The 18130-nt window shown below is 54.0% G+C and overlaps 1 protein-coding gene and 2 non-coding genes across 6 annotated transcripts in view; 2 read left to right on the forward strand and 1 right to left on the reverse strand.

Moving 5' to 3' along the window:
* LASP1 (LIM and SH3 protein 1) overlaps nucleotides 1-18130 on the forward strand; it is a 94296-nt gene that overhangs the window by 35163 nt on the left and 41003 nt on the right. Inside the window, exons 1-2 of one of the 4 annotated variants that reach the window (XM_017879003.1) lie at nucleotides 2681-3075; nucleotides 10519-10613. In XM_017879003.1, coding sequence (XP_017734492.1) covers nucleotides 3007-3075; nucleotides 10519-10613 — 164 coding nt within the window. In that variant the 5' untranslated portion in view covers nucleotides 2681-3006. Of the gene's footprint in view, nucleotides 1-2680; nucleotides 3076-3537; nucleotides 3627-10518; nucleotides 10614-18130 lie in introns of those variants that run through there. The other 3 variants (XM_017879004.1, XM_017879005.1, XM_017879006.1) reach the window with 3 other exon arrangements.
* On the forward strand, nucleotides 449-520 carry TRNAC-GCA (transfer RNA cysteine (anticodon GCA)). The gene has a single exon. It is a non-coding gene; the product is annotated as a tRNA-Cys (tRNA).
* Nucleotides 2094-2165, reverse strand: TRNAC-GCA (transfer RNA cysteine (anticodon GCA)). Its single transcript has one exon. It is a non-coding gene; the product is annotated as a tRNA-Cys (tRNA).

The following is an 18130-nucleotide window of genomic DNA, read 5'->3' on the forward strand; positions in this document are numbered from 1 at the left end:
TTTTTTTTTTTTTGAGATGGAGTCTCACTCTGTTGCCCCTGCTGGAGTGCAGTGGCGCGATGTCGGCTCACTGCAACCTCCGCCGCCCGGGTTCAAGCGATTCTCCTGCCTCTCAGCCCTCCGAGTAGCTGGGATTACAGGCGCTCGCCACCGCGCCCGGCTAATTTTTGTATTTTTAGTAGAGACGGGGTTTAGCACCATCTTGGTCAGTCTGGTCTACGAACTCCTGACCTCGTGATCCGCCCCGTTCAGCTTCCCAAAGTGCTGGGATTACAGGCGTGAGCCACTGTTACCGGCTTATTTTGGCCTAGTTTTTAAATTTCCCCTTCCTCATTGGTAATTTCAGTATAATTTAGCAAAGAGACGCTGATTTTGAACAAATGATGAAAGTATGAAAATTTTGGGATCCATCGCTCTAAAAGGAATTTCCAAAAGCGTGAGCGACAGAGGGGGTATAGCTCAGTGGTAGAGCATTTGACTGCAGATCAAGAGGTCCCCGGTTCAAATCCGGGTGCCCCCTTGCGTTGCTTTACCTTTTTTCACAGTCATGCAGGAATAACGCGAGTTAGCGAGTTCCGAATCCAAAAGTCACCGGAAGTGTCATTTGTATCTTCCACCTACCTAATTTTCACCTTGAAAGGATTCCCATACCCTAGAGGGAGAGAGCAGCAACCAGAGGCTGCCTTTAGGTGGATCTGAGTCCTCACACCCCAAGTGGCGAGAAGCGCACCAGTAGTCTCAGTTGTAGAACAAAGGCGTTGATCGATTCCCATCTCCGATGCCCATTGGTTTAACGATAATTATAATTTGTTTTGGGGTTAAAAAATGTGTCTTGGACGGGGCCGTAGTTGGTACTTGACTATGAAAACTAGGAGAAAGAATCCAATTTCAGAGGTCTTCATATACTAGCGAACTCGAACAGGACAGGGCACAGAAGGTAGAAGGTAAACAGCGAGCAGTTTTCCCTCTTCCTTCTTTACTTAGCTCATAGGCAGGGATTTGGCTTGATAAGCTATAGATGGAAAGTCCAAGGCCTAAAGGAGAGGTAAAACTGGTTCCTTCTGGGTTTTTTGCACGGAACCGCAGGTCTGCTGATCTGTGATCTCTCTGTTCAGCCTAGCGATGCAGCTCACAGTAATGGGAGCCATGGAAAAAAAAAATGCGCGTTTTCCCGGGGTCCGAGGCATGACACAACCACATTCCGGGTTTAAAATATAGCAGCTGCCCTTTGACCCAGGCAGCACGCCTCTTCCTTTCTCCTTATTTTTCCTTTTTTTGGGCAAAACCTAGTTGAGGGGGACGCCCTTGTCTCCCGTCACACTTACCATTTTCCTCCGGCCCAACAGTGACACTGTCAGGCACGCAGCCAGCAGATATTTGTCCCCATCTTTAGGTTATGAAACTCCACGGCCTTTTATTTTCACTTCAGTGGTTTTTAAAATGTGGTCCCCACACCAGCAGCACCAGCGGCACCTGGAAACTTGGTAGAAATGCAAATTCTCCGGGCCCCCTTACAGAATCAGAAACTAGGAGGATTTTAACAAGCCCTGCAGGTAATTCTGATGCACGTTCAAATTTGAGAAACACTGTATTCGTTTATCTCAGTTTGCATTGGGATATAACTTTACTTTTGTACATTAATAGTCAAGGATGAACACAGCACGTCCATGTCACTATTAATACAGAAAGTTTAAGTTGGAGAAGGGCTGTGTCTATGGATTTCCCTCGCTTGACCCACCCTCCACCCCCAAAAGGAACGCCAACTTGAGGCGTTCTCCTGTCTCCTTACCCCCATTGGAAACATTTTGTCCCTCAAACCGGGCACCTCGAACTGTCTGATTCATCTGAGGCTGGCAGCCCTGACCACAGAAATCCCTACACCTCTGGCGCGAGTAATGCGTTCGCGCAGCTTTTATACCCACCCGCTCCTCCACCCGCTGAGCACAAAGTAAAACCGAAAGCTTTCTGCTAAGGCTGAAAAATGAGGAAGATACTTTTTTCACCTTTTTTTTCTTTGTAGTCAGGACCCAATGTTAAAATATGAATCAAGAATGAAAACAGATGGCTGGTTAACAAGTGAAAGAAAAGCCAGCGAGGGGCACCCGGATTTGAACCAGGGACCTCTTGATCTGCAGTCAAATGCTCTACCACTGAGCTATACCCCCGCGCCGCTGCAGCGCCTGGAGGCGGCTCTTTGGGTGCTAAGCATTGTTGCAGCTGCTACTCTGTGAATAGGGTGTAACATAAAGAGAAAGGAATGCAGAAGAAAAGGGGTCATGCTGAACGCAGACGGTGCCCGCATCCGGGGAACCCTGGGAAGGTGCACTGCAGGGGTTCGGGGAGGGAAGCACTAGCCCGGGCCCGGCAGCGCGCAGGGTCCAAGAGGGAGGGACGGGTTCCGCCCCACAAATGTGGGAAAGGGTGTGGGCCGGAAGAGAGTTAAGAGGGGCAGGGCAGGGGGTCCCTGTTCGGTCTGTAGATTCATGCCCGGTAGCAACCGGTAGAAAGGAAAGTCCCCAAATGCGGTGAATCAGTTCTGGCGTTCAGGAGGGCTCCAACCCCACCCTCGACGGGCTTAAGGGGTTAGCCCACCTCCTGCAGCCCGGGCGCCCCAGATGTGCAGCCGGCCTGGCTCTGCGCCGCCTCCGGCTCGGGAAGGGCCCTGGGCACCGGGCGCAGTCGGCCTGGGAGCGCCGGGGCGCCAGCACCGCTGGCCCCACAGTTCCCCCCAGGAACCCGCCCCCGCGCAGCCCCACGTCGCCCGCGGAGCGCGCCTCGCTGCGCGTGCCCTCGCCCGCGCCCGAGGCGCGTGCCCGCCCCGGTGCAGCCCCTCCTCCCCGCTGTGTTTATTAGGGGAAGGAGGGCGGAGGCGGAGGCCAGTTCCCCAGCTCCAGCCGCCGTCGCTGCCGCCTGTGTAGTTGCAGCCGCGGCCGCCTCCCGCCAGCTTGCCTTGGGGAAGAGGACGCGCGAGAGCTCCGACGTCCCCCCCCAGCCTTTCTCGGAACCATGAACCCCAACTGTGCCCGGTGCGGCAAGATCGTGTATCCCACGGAGAAGGTGAACTGTCTGGATAAGGTGAGCCCGGGACCGGGAGACGCGTCTTTGCAATCCCTGGCAGTGCTCTGAATCCAGGGAGGAGAGAAGGGCCGGGTCTTTGCTGCCTTATCCCCGCGATCCCAGGAGAATGGAGGGAGGGCGGGCGGGCGGTGTCATGGGGTGTAGGGACACATCCCAATCTGGAAACCAGGAGATCTGGGGCGAGGCGGGGAGTCCACGCGTAGCGGGCAGCCGGTGCTGGAGAGGGGTGGGCTCTGTGCCTTGGGGTTGGGAGGACGTGAGAGAAGCAGGGAAGCCAGGCCCCGGGGTGTGTTGGGGGAAGGTTAGGGGTGCAGTCCCGCCCCCTAGGGCCTGGAGAGTGAGAAGAGACGGCCGCTCCCTCTCCGCTCCGCGCCGAGCGCCAAGTAGGCGGAAGCGCGGGGCGCTGGTGGAGGGGGCGGAGGGGGCGGGGCAGAGGGTGGGGGGCCCTGCGAAACCGTCCGTTCCGGCGGGGGATGGCCTCGCTTCCTGGCCTGGCGGGGCGGGTGCTATCAGCCTGAGAGTGTGGCATCTGATGCGGGGGGTTTCGGGTAAGGACCCGGGCTCCGCCGCAAGACCCCCGATTTTGAACGACCTGAGGCCTCCTTGGTGATTGAGTGGTTAAAGGACTCGCAGACCTCCTCCATAGCTTCCCAACCCCCACCTCCAATTAAAAGCCAACTCCCGGTGCTGGGCCGCCCAGCCTGAGACGGGTGGGGTCGGGTGCCGGAGTAGGGTGGGTGGGGGGTGCTTCGCTGAGATCTCCTGAAATTGTGCTCAGAGCCAGGAGATCGTGTGGAAGAACAAAGAGCTAACTTTTCAAAGCAGGTTTCTCCAATGGAGGGTGGGGTTGGCTGAGTTCTGGGGAAGCCGAGGAAAGGGGGAGGTATGGGCGGCGGGGGGAGGGGGGGATGGTGGCCTTGTGGAGATTCACTGCCCCTGGGGCCCTGTCTCCCCAGTGCTGGACTTGTTCATCTGGTTGCCATTAGACTTTTGGAGGGGGGATTGGAGAGTAGAACTGGGCGTTTCCCGTACAGTTTGGTGTAGGATCCTGTCCTCTTGTAAGCTCCGTGAGATCCTAAGGTAAAACCTGCCCCTCTGCATCCCCTCTCCTCCCCAGTCTGGAGGGGAGGCCTCTGTGATTTTGTGCCCTTCCTCACCGCGTCTTTCGTCCATCACCCAAAGCTGGCTCCAAGTCCAGGTATTCTGACCTTTCCATCTGAACTGGGAGGGCTGGGGGGACTGGATGGAGGAGGGGTGCAAGGGTGGGAACACTGGATGAAAGAGGCGTACAGAGCCCCCAAGTTCATTACTGACCTGGAGCCAGGTTTTGTTCAGGAGAGGATAGTTCATTGGACACCTTGTCTCTCCCCTCCCCCTTAGGGTGTGAGCTTCCTCAGTGACCTTTGGCCTCTGAGTCAGGGTGAGGAGGTGGGGTTGGAGGTTCTGAAACACATTTGAACTTGCTCTTGGGGAGTGTGAGCATATGGGGCCGCTGCTGTGTCACTGTCCCTCCTAGTCCTGGGCTTGATTGGGTAGGAGGAGAGGAGGGGGTATATTGTGGGCAAAAGGAAAGGTGTTGATCTGCCCGTGACCATGCCAGCCGCTGTTGGGCAGGACTTGAGCTTAGAGCTATCAGATGATGAAGTCTCCCCTTGAGAATGTACCTGTCCTCGCATACTGGGATTTTGCCCTCCCCTCGTGGCAGAGATTTTGGCCTCTGCATCTTGAGTTCCCTGTGGTCCCCTTCTCCACAGTCATGAATTGGGAAGAGGCAGAGGGCACTTCACCCGTGTAAGGAAAAAGCAAAACGTGAAGGCAGGATTGCCACCCAGGAGTTGGGAGACTGGGTCCTTGTTCCAGGTCTGCTCCCACCAGTTTTTTGAATATCTTTAGGCCTCAGTTTTCACTGTCTGTCAGATGGGTATGATGATGTCATTTCCTTGAAGGTGGGGCAGTGCACTAAAGTCCCTGAGTGCTAAAGAGGGTGCTGTATAGACTATGCCCTCCCTACCTCTCTGGGATGCTCTGTTCAGCTCCATACCACTCCCCTTGGAAAGCCCTTCAGTGCTGTGTATCCGAGGGGAGGGGAGCAGGGATGCTGCAGGGTGCCCTCCCCAGTTCTCTTACCCTAGCTGGAAGAGGACGTTCCAGTGGGGGTTGCCTAGGGAAGTGGGAGTTGGTGATTCCTTCCTCTTTTTAGAATTCTCCCTATAGGAAGTGGCCCTGGAGAGACCTTGCCTCCTGTACTGAGCAGGAGACCTGAAATATCCATGTATCAGATGTATTCCTCCCCACCTGCTCCAGGCAGTAAGGATAGGCACCAGGAATGGTGAGCCAGTGCCTGGAGGATGCTGGGCTGAGACCAGGGAGGAAGGGGAACCTTCAGTCCCATAGGCAACTTCATTCCCGTAGTTGCGAACTAACTTCCCAAGGCCTCCCATTTACTGCAAAAGAGTCAAATTAGACTCACCCTTTTCTCTACAGTTCCCATGGCACTCAGCCCCCTATGTGGCCCAAAGCACAGACTGTGTCCTTGGTTTCAGCCTTTTCTCCTCTCTGAGCCTTATCTCCCAAAGGCATAGGTGGGTAAAAACCTTGTCACCTCTGAAGGCCACCCTGCCCCCAACCTGCAGTACCCAGCATGCTTTGCAAGCTGGATAAATATGTATTGCTGATGACAGTGTTTGAGGAAGGAGGTCGAGATTTGCTTCTCCAGAGGACTTCTGGGATTAGAGCTGGGGGAGAAACAGGGTGACCTCATTTGCTCATTCAACAAATATTTATTGAGCACCTACTTTATGCAACTGCTTTGTATCTAGGGAGCTGTGTTGTCAAGAATCTTGCCATGTCCCTCTTTCCTGGCTTGCTTCCCCAGGTTTCTGAAAACAGGTGGAGGTAGAGGATTGGACTGCTGCCAGGTCCCCTGGAATCCCCCGTTAGGGCGGGCCCTCTGCCTCTGCTTGTCTGAGCGCTCCCTCCCCATTCGAAGGGGGTGAAGTCCTCACAGCTGTGGTACCCCGTTTTGCTAGCTGAAGCTTAGAGTACCCCAACATCATCTTGGGACCATCCCTTCATAATAGCTACTAGTTATCGCGATATGCTGGGCTCAGTCTTCACAGCAGCCTCACAAAGTAGGTGTGTTTGCTCTTGTAAATGATGTATCCCATAAACGGAGGCTCGGGTAGCCCATGTGGCTCATCTCCCTCTCTTAGAGCTGAAATTCATAGCCAGAGTTCTTTCTGCTCAGCTTTTCTGCCAGTATAAAGTCCTTTTATTTATACATATTTATATTTTATTTCTGTCTCATTTGTGCCAAAAGTAGGTCCCATCCCTTCCTGACCCTATCTGGAGGAATGCTCTGGGCCTGGGGTCTTGTATGGGGGAGTGGGGCCACTGGGAATAGTCCTGTCCTCCTCGAAATTTGTGGAGGTGCAGCAAAGATCTATGCCTTTAAGCCAGCGGGTCAGGTGGCCAACTGAGCTAGGCTGGTGACCCGGCCGGGGTGGGGTTGGCATTGCCTCTGCAGGAGGGAGAAACTGTAACCCTGGGCAACAGGAAGGGAAGAGACGGCCTCATACTCCATCCCTGAGTCATGGCTATGGGGTAGCCTGGGTTCAGAGGCCAAGGTGCCAGGCTGCAGGCACAGTGACACGAAGCTTGCCACATTCCCTCCAACCCAGAGCCACGGAGGGACAGGCTATCCCAAGTGAGGGGTATCTTTGCAGGCTTCTGCCCCTACCAGCCTGTTTACCTTTCTGTAGAGTGGGTTGCAGGTAGGCAAGGGAAGATCAAGGTGACCCTGCTTTGGAGCCTTGGATCCAGGCTGAGAGGCCTCTAACGGGCAGCAGGGGTAGGGTCTGGTTTCTGTGAACAGGGAAACCATGGACTTTGCAGGCAGCAGGAAGGGACAGAGGTGCATGCCTCGAGGTGCACTTTCCTCCCGAGTCCTGAGGCCCAGGAATGCTTTGCTGAAATCATCTTGCCTGGGGTCTTTAAAAGAGGGGGGGCTCTTGCTCTAGGACAGAGCCCATGGGGCAGGGCAGAGGCAGACGGGGTCACTGTGGGATCCTCTGGACATATTTCCCTGACAGTGTCCTTCCCCAGACCCCAATGAGACAAGACAGGGTTTCTTTCATCTTAGGGTCCAGGCTAGGCTCACAGCGGTTGTGGAGGGACTGGCCATTTTCTGCCTCCCCTCCCCACAATTCTCCTACCCCAAAAAGGACACAGTGTAAGGAGCTGGTGGGTTTTCTTGAACTTTGGGGCCTTCCTCCAGAGGGGAGGGGAGTCGCCTGAAGCCGCTGGAGGTGCCAGGCATTAGGGGTGGAGCGGCCTCCTCTCCTGACCCTCCAGCACTCCAGGAGACAGTGGCTGCAGCTCCACTTGACACTTGTGCTTCATAGTAACTGGTTTCCATTTTCTGCTGGGAGCCCCCTGCAGGGGGACAGGTAACCACCCTCCTCTGCCCCACCCTCGTGTGTCTGGATGAGAGTGTGGGGCCTGTGAGGGAGGTGGGAAGGAACTGATAGAAATAGGCGCCATCCCCTTGAAGAGGGCCTCTGCTTCCTCCGCGTGGCAGCCTGGAGGGGTCTTTGGAGCCCCTGGGTCCGGTGTTGGCCCTGTGCCTCCTGCCTGCTCAGTACACCCCACCCTCCTCCTCCAAGGGGCTTGGCTCCAGGTGGAGGCCTGGCCATCTGGAGTAGGGGTCTCTCTCCCTTTGTCTCCCCAACCTCAATCAGGAGGCAGACTTGGAGGTCCCCCGTCCTAGGATAGTGTGTAGCCCTTCGTGTGTGTGTGTGTGTGTGTGTGTGTGTGAGAGAGAGAGAGAGAGAGAGAGAGAAAGTGGGTCATGGTCTGGATTCTGGAGAATGTTTTGCTGGCAGGCCCCTGTGGGGTAGCAGGAGGTGGGGGCCCAGGCAGGGGCGTGTGCAGCTAAGTAGGTAGAGGCCAGCAGACTGGGTAGTGACAAGGCTGGGGCACCCTGCCAATGCGTCCCAGTCACTGGGGGAGGGAGTGGGGCTGTCACTTCAAGGGCCTGTGGGGGCAGGGACCACCCTGTCTTAGCGTCCCCATTGGGTTCTGTGTGTTGGGGTTATGCACCAGAAGGAGTCTGTAAGTTGCCACATGGGAGTTTAGGGGACCTGGGTCACTGGGGTAGGCCCAGGTTGGGGAGGGGGCCAAGCTTAGACCCACCACTTCTTTGCTTCCAGACTTCTGGCTGGCCTTCCTCCTCAAGAGTGGTTCTCCTAGCACTCTGTTTAATATTCCACCATTAGGTTTTTCCTTTGGGTCTTCTTGATAGGGAACCAGTACCCTATTAGATGGCGATTTCCCCCTGAAATTACCCTGGGGGTCTCTGGTTGAAGTGGGCCATGGTAGGGGAGGTTGAATCCCAGATTCTCAGCCTTCTTTCTGCTATCCCCTCCTCCCAGTGTCTCAGAAGCACCTCTCCGTGGTTTGGAGACCACAGTTTGAAAAGCATCGCCTTGGGGGAATTCCTCGACAAATGGCCAAGAACCAGCTCTGGCTGGGCTCCTTCAAAAGTCCCTGGGGCCTGCCTCTTGGCCTCCTTCTTTCAGAGTGGGGAATGTCTCCCTTGACTGCTGGGAAATGGGGCAGGGACAGGCCAGCCAGGTCACTCAGGTGGCCTGGATTATTCTGGGGTCCTGGCAGTGGACCCCTGTTTGGTGGTGATCCAGGGCATCATCCTGGGCTTCTGGGTGTGAATTTAGATCCTGTTGTCACGGGTTTGCCTAAGCATCAATACTTCTCAGCAGTTCCACAAAGACCCCTCCAGGCTGCCACACGGAGCCTGTTAGATCATCTCTCTCTCTTTTTTTGTTTTTTAGGCAGAGTCTTGCTCTGTCACCCAGGCTGGAGTGCAGTGGCACAATCTTGGCTCACTGCAACCTCCACCTCCTGGGTTTAAGTGATTCTTCTGCCTCAGCCTCCCAAGTAGCTGGGATTACAGGCATGCACTACCATACCTGGCTTATTTATTTATTTATTTTTGAGATTAAGTCTTGCTCTGTACCCCAGGCTGGAGTGCAGTGGCATGATCTCAGCTCACCGCAACCTCCGCCTCCTGGGTTCAAGCGATTCTCCTGCCTCAGCTTCCCGAGTAGCTGGGATTACAGGCATGCGTCACTGCACCTGGTTAATTTTTTTGTATTTTTTAGTAGATACGGAGTTTCACCATGTTGACCAGGCTGGTCTTGAACTCCCAACCTCAGGTAATCCGCCTGCCTCAGCCTCCCAAAGTGCTGGGATTATAGGTATGAGCCACCGCTCCTGGCCTAGATCAGTTCTCTTTCTGTCATCACTCTTTTCCCTCCGTCAGCCACCCTGGATGGGCCCTGTGTGCCACATTCTCACATGAATGAATGGATTGGAGCTGTGGTTGGCACAGTGAAGCCCCTCTGCACCCCAACACAATCTCCAGTGTGAGCCCTGACTCCCTCAGCTGAGGTTCACATTTGTGGTGCCCAGCACCTGACATCTGAGTGCTCAGAGGTGCCAAATGCTGTGCTGAGGGCTTTGAAGGTGATTTCTCCTGAGCCCTGGACAATCCCAGGAGGGCCAGGTGTTATTACATCCATTCTACACACCAGGAAGTGGGCTCTCCTGAGGTGCAGGGCCCCGCCCGGCCCCGCCCAAGGCCATACAATTAGTGGGGTAGAGCTTTGATGTCCACTATGGAGGTGTCTACCTTCAAGGCTTTGAAGTAGAGCCCTTCAGTGCCTCAGTGGGGGACCTGCTGCTGGGCGCTCTCCTGCCCTCCCACTGGGGTGGGGGAGGATGAAGGAAGGGTAGAAAGGATGTGGTGTGTTGACAGAGCCTGGGACACCCAGCCCACTCCTCTGGCCAGGCATCCCACAGGAAGTGGGAGGTATTGGAGCTGTAGCACCACCTGGGGCTTATGTGGGTCTAGCGGGTATGCTGGGCTCTGGTACAGGAGCTAGGAGCACCTGGGTTCCAGGCCTGGGTGTGTGGGGGTTGGGCCTTCCTCTTCTGAGGCCTCCATGAGGCCAGAGGAGCTGCTCTTTCATGTTCAGCGGCTGCTCCCTAGCAACCCAGCGCAGCTTTGCATAAGCAATGAGGCCTCTCCAGCTCTGGGCAGGAGGAGTTCCCTGGGGAGGGTGGAGTTGACCTGGGGGCTGCTGCCGCCACTATAACTGGGCTCTTCCCCCCGTCCCTCATGCCTGCCCTTCTCTTCCTCCTGGGTTCAATGGTGGAGGATGAGGAAGGAGAGAGGGGAGGTGAGTGCCAAAGACTGTGACCTGAGATGCCCCCAGCTCACCTGGGATAATTCCATGTTCTCTCCATAGCCATGGGCCTAGGACAGTCCCAGCAGCTCCAGAGTGGTCCTTCCCAGGGCCTGAGCCCCTTTTTCAGAAGTCTGGTATCTGATGTATGTCCTCCTTTTGTCTCCATCCCCAGTTCTGGCATAAAGCATGCTTCCATTGCGAGACCTGCAAGATGACACTGAACATGAAGAACTACAAGGGCTACGAGAAGAAGCCCTACTGCAATGCGTGAGTCCTGTTCTGGGCAGGGGACTGGGTGGGTGCTTCGGCTCCCTCCCCTAGTGAGTTCTTCCTTCCCTTCCAATAACTGCAAGGTGACATTGGCGAACACTTCCACCCCCTGCCTGAACATCACATTTCATCCTCACGACAGCTGGATGAAGCAAGCACTTTTTTTTTTTTTTTTTTTTTTTTAGAGACGAAGTCTCGCTGTGTCGCCCAGGCTGGAGTGCAGTGGCGCGATCTCGGCTCACTGCAAGCTCCGCCTCCCGGGTTCACGCCATTCTCCCGCCTCAGCCTCCGAGTAGCTGGGACTACAGGCGCCCGCCACCACGCCCAGCTAGTTTTTTGTATTTTAGTAGAGACGGGGTTTCACCGTGTTAGCCAGGATGGTCTTGATCTCCTGACCTCGTGATCCACCCGCCTCGGCCTCCCAAAGTGCTGGGATTACAGGCTTGAGCCACCGCGCCCGGCTGAAGCAAGCACTTTTTATCCCCATTTAAAGTGCTTTTATCCCCCATTTAAAGTGCATTTAAAGTACAGATGAGGAAACTGGGGCTTAGGGAAGGGAAGAGACTCTCAAGATGGGATGGCTAGGGAGAGACTGGCTCTAACCCAGTCTCTGGGCAGTAAGGCGAGCACATGTCTTTCCACTGCCTCCTGCTACAAAAGAGGGGGCTTTCCGCGTGGTCTTTCAAGAATGAGTGACCTGTCTGTTGTATTTGGGTTTGGGGGCTTTGTTCTCCTGTTTACCTTCCCTTGTTTCTCTCCCCAAAATCAATGGTTTCCTTCTCTCACCTGGTACTTCCCAGGCTTTGGGGGCTCCTTCCTCCAGTGGTTCTTTCAAGAAAACTCTCTGGAAGCCTTGTGTCTGCCCTTTTGGTGTTCATTTTTTGAGAAGGGGCAGGGGGTGTATAAAGGGTGTTGCCTGGGCCAGATAGATCTCTTCCCTGCCTGGTGAGGGAGGCTGTGGAGACTGTGTTTTTTTGAGTATAGTCATCTTGGACTGTGTTCCTTCTGCACTGGGATCTGCAGCAGCCGACAGTAGGGAGGGAGTATAGGGGTGGGGTCCCCTATCCCAGAGCCTGGAGGAACACCTCCCCTCCTCTCCCATCCCATCCCATGCAGTCCCAGAAAGTACAGCAACTTTCCATCTTCAAGTTGACCTTGTGAGTAGTAAGTACAAACTCAGTACTGGGGCCTCACAGCTGCCGCCACCTGCGAGGTGGAGGCTTTGGAAGGTCAAGTCACTTATAAGTAATGATAATTTCTTTTTCTTTTAATTTGCCTTTTTTTTTTGGAGACAGACTCCATTACCCAGGCTGGAGTGCAGTTGGCTCACTGCAACCTCCACCTCCTGGCTTCAAGGGATTCTTGTGCCTAAGCCTCCTGAGTAACTGGTATTACAGATGCACGCTACCATGCCCAGCTAATTTTTGTATTTTTAGTAGAGACCAGGGTTTCTCTGTGTTGGCCAGGCTGGTCTCGAACTCCTGACCTCAAGTGATGCGCCCGCCTCAGCCTCCCAAAGTGCTGGGATTACAGGTATAAGCCACCTTGCCAGCCTTAATTTGATTTTTTTTTTTTTTTTTTGAGATGGAGTCTTGCTCTGTTGCCGGGGCTGGAGTGCAGTGGCCGGATCTCAGCTCACTGCAAGCTCCGCCTCCCGGGTTTACGCCCTTCTCCTGCCTCAGCCTCCCGAGTAGCTGGGACTACAGGCGCCTGCCACCTCGCCCGGCTAGTTTTTTGTATTTTTTAGTAGAGACGGGGTTTCACCGTGTTAGCCAGGATGGTCTCGATCTTCTGACCTCGTGATCCGCCCGTCTCGGCCTCCCAAAGTGCTGGGATTACAGGCTTGAGCCACCGCGCCCGGCGATTTTTTTTTTTAATTTAAAATGTATTTTTACTTTTTTTTTTTTTAACTTCAACCAACTCAAGTAATGGTAATTTCAGTGTTCACATGAATTTAGGATCTGACTTGAGTCCAGTTTTTTGTTTTTTTTTTTTTAATTCTCAGTCAGTAGGCTCTTTGCAGCTGAAGTTCACCTGCATTTGGGACTTGTCTAAAAAGGGGGCTTAAACCTCCAGCCTTACCCCTAACCTTACCCTAAACCTTCCCTGCTCCCTGACCCCCTCCCGTTCCCTGACTAAGACCACTCTTTCATCTTTCTAGGCGCTTGCTCATTCAGCAGACATTTATTGCCTGCCTGCTGCTATAATGCATACTAACCTCTACCAGGTGCTGGGAAAACAGATTCCTGATAAAAATCTCAAGCCCAAGAAGCAATATGAAGTCGTCTCTTCTGGAAGAAGGAGGGCACTGGGCAGGTTATCTGGGTAGAGGAAGGGTTGCAGTTCTGTCCTGGCCCCTCCTTCAGCTGCCCCTTCTCTTCTATTAATTTCTACTGTTCCTCTTCCCTCTACCAACCCCTCCCACCCCCACAAGGGAAATGGGACATTCTTCAAATTCTTAAGGGCTCACACAAGCCCTGGTTCTCTGCCACTTCCTCCTTCCATTTGGGAGTGGGGTGGGGTTCAGAGAAGCCAGGGCAGTTAACCCCTCGGTTGCTGGACCACCTCAGCCTTGATTCTGAGCTTCCGCCCCAGCACGCTGAGCCTTGGAGCCCAGTGACTCCAGTAGCCTAGCATTCAGTGAGCATTGGGAGCTGGAGAAAAATCAGAGGCTTGTCCTTGTTTTCTTTGCATTTTTATCAGCCTCATCCAAAGTTCCAGCTCATTGTTTTTACTGTCTTCTTGGGAAGCTGCCGCAAGGTGGGGTGGAGGGCTCTTGCAGGGGCTGGGGGAGCCTGGAGAGGCAGAAGATGAAGGCTTCTTCTCTGGATGCTGCTTCCAACTTGCAGAGGCAGAGGTTCCTCTGCCTCCCTCCTGGTCTCCAGCCAAAAGAAGCAGGTTGGCCCCTCCATGTTTCCTCCAGCTTTTATAACCCTAGCCTCTGCTTGACCTTTGGCCCAGTTGGGATGTTTCCTGGGAAGGAGCCTAGTGAGAGACCTGGGGGATTTGCGACCCAGCTGTGTTTCACTTTAGCTGTGGTAGCACCTCGCCCAAGGCAGGCATTCTCTCTCCCCTGCGTCCCCTGGGCCAAGATGTTACCCGTGGGGATTCTGGGATGAACCAGGTGTGGGGCCAGCTTGCAAGGAGTGCTCTCTGGACCTGTCTGAGCCTTGGTTTCCCCATGGTTAAAAATTCCTGCCCAGGAGGCCCGGCACAGTGGCTCAGACCTGTAATCCCAGCACTTTGGGAGGCTGAGGCGGGTGGATTGCTTAAGGTCAGGAGTTCTACTAGACCATCCTGGCCAATGTGGTAAAACTCCATCTCTACTAAAAATACAAACATTAGCCAGATGTGGCTGGCACCTATAATCCCAGCTACTCAGGAGGCTGAGACAGGAGAATTGCTTGAACCTGGGAGGCCAGGGCTGCAGTGAGCCGAGATCGCCTCTGCACTCCAGCCTGGGCGACAGAGCGAGACTCCATCTCAAAACAAACAAACAAACAAGACAAAAAAAAAAATTCCTGCCCAGGGATGTTGGACCCTAGACCAAAGAGAATTTATTGGGTACTTGCTATGTGCCAGGCCCTAGGCCGAGTGTTTGCTGTCATTCCCTCCTGCTTGCTTACTTCTTTTGTTTGTACTTATTTTTTTGTCACCCAGGCTGGAGTGCAGTGGAGTGATCATGGCTCACTGCAGCCTCGACCTCCTGGGTTTAAGTAATCCTCCTGCCTCAGCCTCTCTAGTAGCTGGTACCACAGGCGTGCGGCACCATGCTAATTTTTTTTTTTTTTTTTTTTTTGAAACGGAGTCTCGCTCTGTGGCCCAGGCTTGAGTGCAGTGGCCGGATCTCAGCTCACTGCAAGCTCCGCCTCCCGGGTTTACGATATGCTCCTGCCTCAGCCTCTCGAGTAGCTGGGACTACAGGCGCCCGCCACCACACCCGGCTAGTTTTTTGTATTTTTTAGTAGAGACGGGGTTTCACCGTGTTAGCCAGGATGGTCTCGATCTCCTGACCTCGTGATCCGCCCGTCTCGGCCTCCCAAAGTGCTGGGACTACAGGCTTGAGCCACCGCGCCCGGCTAACCATGCTAATTTTTTAAGTTTTTTGTAGAGAGGAGGTCTTGTCATGTTGCCCAGGCTGGTCTCAAACTCTTTGCCTCAGGTGATCCACCCACCTTAGCCCCGCCTCCTCCCGTTTTCTTCCTGCCTCAGGTCTTACCTTGAGTGACATTCAGGTTCCTGAATCCTGGGTTTACTAGGGTACAGTTTTCTCCCATTTCTGTTCTGGTCTTACTTTGTGGACCACAGGCCTGGCTTCCTTCTCTGAAGCATCACGTGCTCCATGCTGGGCCAAACCCAGTGCAGGACCCAAAGGGGCACGTGGTTTCTTCTGGCTTTTTCCCAGGGAGTTGGGCCCACCCAGTGAGTATGTGAGTTTGGTGTACAGGGAGGCCTCTATGTTCTGCCTATCTCTGGCTAATCTCTGAGCCCTGAGGGGAGCTAGGATCTTGCAGGGGGCTGGTCAAGAGAGAAGAAAGCTATCTTTCCTTGTGGTTTCTCAAGATTCAGATTTAAGTTCTAGAAAGTGACTGTAAAGTAGGCAGTGAAAAGGCCTCTTCTGTTTCTGTGCTTGCATCAGACTTGTTTGGGGGAGAGGCCGGGGAAAAAACACAGGCCAGAGCTCACAGCCAGCCCGCCTGGTGTGACGGACCCCCACGTGCATGCAGTTACACACATGCCTGGTGTGTAGGCAGCCACCCACACCGGTGCTGGGGCGGGGGAGGAGGACTTGGGAGCTGGGCTGAATGGGCTGTGTTTGTGTTTCCACAGTCAGGGCTGCAGCCACGCAGCCAATGCTGGGCAAGGTTGAGGGTGCACTCCCAGCTTTTGCACAATAGCCAGTGGTGGAGGAAGAACTGCTAATTGAATTATTTTTGTTTCCTTTTTTTGAGACAGAGTCTCTGTCACCCAGGCTGGAGTGCAGTGGCGCGTTCTCAGCTCACTCACTGCAACCTCTGCCTCCCTGGTTCAAGCGATTCTCCTGCCTCAGCCTCCCGAGTAGCTGGGATTACAGGCACCCTCCACCATGCCTGGCTAATTTTTGTATTTTTAGTAGAGACGGGGTTTCTCCATGTTGGTGAGACTGGTCTGGAACTCTTGACCTCAGGTGATCCACCTGCCTCAGCCTCCCAAAGTGCTGGGATTATAGGCGTGAGCCACTGCCCGGCCGGAATTCTTTCTTGAAGCTTCTGGGTGGGTAGGGTGAACCCGCTCTTGGTGAGAGAGATATTTATGCCCTCCCTTACTTGTTTTGTAAACTGGATTTTCCAAAAGTGGGGCAGATCAGTCCACACGCCCTGGCTTAGCATCAACTTGCATCGTTGTCTCCCTGCAGATAGTCTAGAGGACTGGAGACAGTCCCTGCAGATAGTCTAGATAACTGCCTGTCCCCTCCTCTTTGGGGCCCTACTGACAGGAGGCAGGGTTGCCAGCCAGGGGAACCAGCTTGTGAAGTGTCAAGTGGGAGGTGGGCATGGGCTGGGCAAGGAAAAGTGGGGGACTTGGTTGCGCCTTTCCCCTGTTCTCTGACTGCACACATCTGGGGTCCATTCTCCAGTTTCCTTGAGCTGTGGAGTGAGGACCGAGGAGGGTGAAGATGTCCCTGATTCTGGGGAGCCAGGGACTATGTTTCTGCCCCTTCCCCTAGGCATCAGATGGGAGTGGGGTGTGGTCTGTGCCAGACAAGGCTGGGTGCTTATGTGTCTCTGGATTCTAGCAAACTGTCTTTAATCCCAGCTGCTTTTAAAAGGTGGGCAGGGTTGGGCGCAGTGGTTTATGCCTGTAATCCCAGCACTTTGGGAGACTGAGGAGGGCGGATCGCTTGAGGCCAGGAGTTCAAGACCAGCCTCATCTCTACAAAAAAATAAAATAAATTCGCCAAGTGTGGTGGCGCATGCCTGTGGTCCCAGCTACTTGGGAGGCTGAGGCAGGAGGATTGCTTGAGTCTGGGAGGTTGAGGCTGCAAATAGCCCTGATTGCACCACTGTACTCCAGCCTGGGTAACAGAAGGACACTCTGTCTCTAAAAAATGTAAAAATGAAAATAAAAATAAAAGTGGGTGGGGCAGGAGTAGGCAAACCCTGTACTGGGGCCTAGGGCTTTCCCTCCTCCCCAAAATTCTCTGCCTGTGACTGGAAAAATTGGGACTAGGGATGACAGTGTGGGGGAGGGCAAGTACAAATGGCCAGCCCAAGTGGCCAAATATGGCCCCCAGGTAGCCCTCCCACCTCGCTTACCCCCAAATCCCTGTCCTCCAGGCCTCCTGGAGCCTCAGGGATCACTTTGCTTCCTAACACCCACGTTTTACAGATGAGGAAACAGGCCTGCGTTTCCGTGCCTCACTCAACTTGGCAGAATTGTTTTTCTTTCTCTATTACCGACAGGGGCAGGCTTTTTTTTTTCTTTTCATTTTGTGTGCAATCTGACGACGGTCTGACAGCTGGTAAGTTCTTCCTCAAGTCTAGCCTTGATGGTTTTGACTGCTCTTTTTTTCCCTCTGGTTGAACAATGCCTCCTTTTTGCTTCCTATCCCACCACTTCAGCCCCTTAGGCCTGAGGGGACGGATGGGTGAGAAACTGGGTTAGCAGGGAGCCCTCCCTTCCCGCCTGTGGGCAGCCTTCCCAGCAGGGGCTTTTGGAATCAGCAGCTCTTTCTAGAGGCAGGATGTGGGGGCTGTTTTTTTTTTTCCTTTTGGTAAAACCAAAAGCTCCTTGTTGCTTTTGTTGATGTATTTTTGTTCCTCCTTGAACACAAAGCTGTGGTTTTTGAAGGGGTCCAAGCCTGGAAGGAGCAAGGCTCTGTGTAGAAAGGTCGCTGGGCTTTCGGGTTGGCTATCCTGTTCTTCTTCTGACCCTGGAAGTGTGGCTGATGGTAGGACTGGGGAATGAGGCTGGTGGCCGACAAGCTGTCCCTGTCACCTGTGAGCCCAGAATCCTTGCCTCTGTAGTCCCACCGAGCAGGAAGGCCACCCAGAGGTCCTCACAGATAACCCCTCTCCTGGGGACACAGGGCCTCTTCTGTATCATATCCTTTTTTTTTTTTTTTTTAATTTTTATTTTTTGAGACAGAGTTTACTCTTGTTGCCCAGGCTGGAGTGCAGTGGTGCAGTCTCGGCTCACTGCAACCTCCGCCTCCTGGGTTCAAGCGATTCTCCTCCCTCAGCTTCCCAAATAGCTGGGATTACAGGAGGCCACTAGCATGCCTGGCTAATTTTTTTGTATTTTTAGTAGAGACGGTGTTTCACCATGTTGTCCAGGCTGGTCTTGAACTCCTGACCTCAAGTGATCCAAACGCCTTAGCCTCCCAAAGTGTTGGGATTACAGGCGTGAGCCACCGCATCCAGCTTTTTTTTTTTTTTTTTTGAGATGGAGTCTTGGCCGGGCGCGGTGGCTCAAGCCTGTAATCCCAGCACTTTGGGAGGCCGAGACGGGCGGATCACGAGGTCAGGAGATCG

This window comes from Rhinopithecus bieti, unplaced genomic scaffold (genome assembly GCF_001698545.2).
Source record: "Rhinopithecus bieti isolate Rb0 unplaced genomic scaffold, ASM169854v2 scaffold_10685, whole genome shotgun sequence".
NCBI lineage: Eukaryota > Metazoa > Chordata > Mammalia > Primates > Cercopithecidae > Rhinopithecus > Rhinopithecus bieti.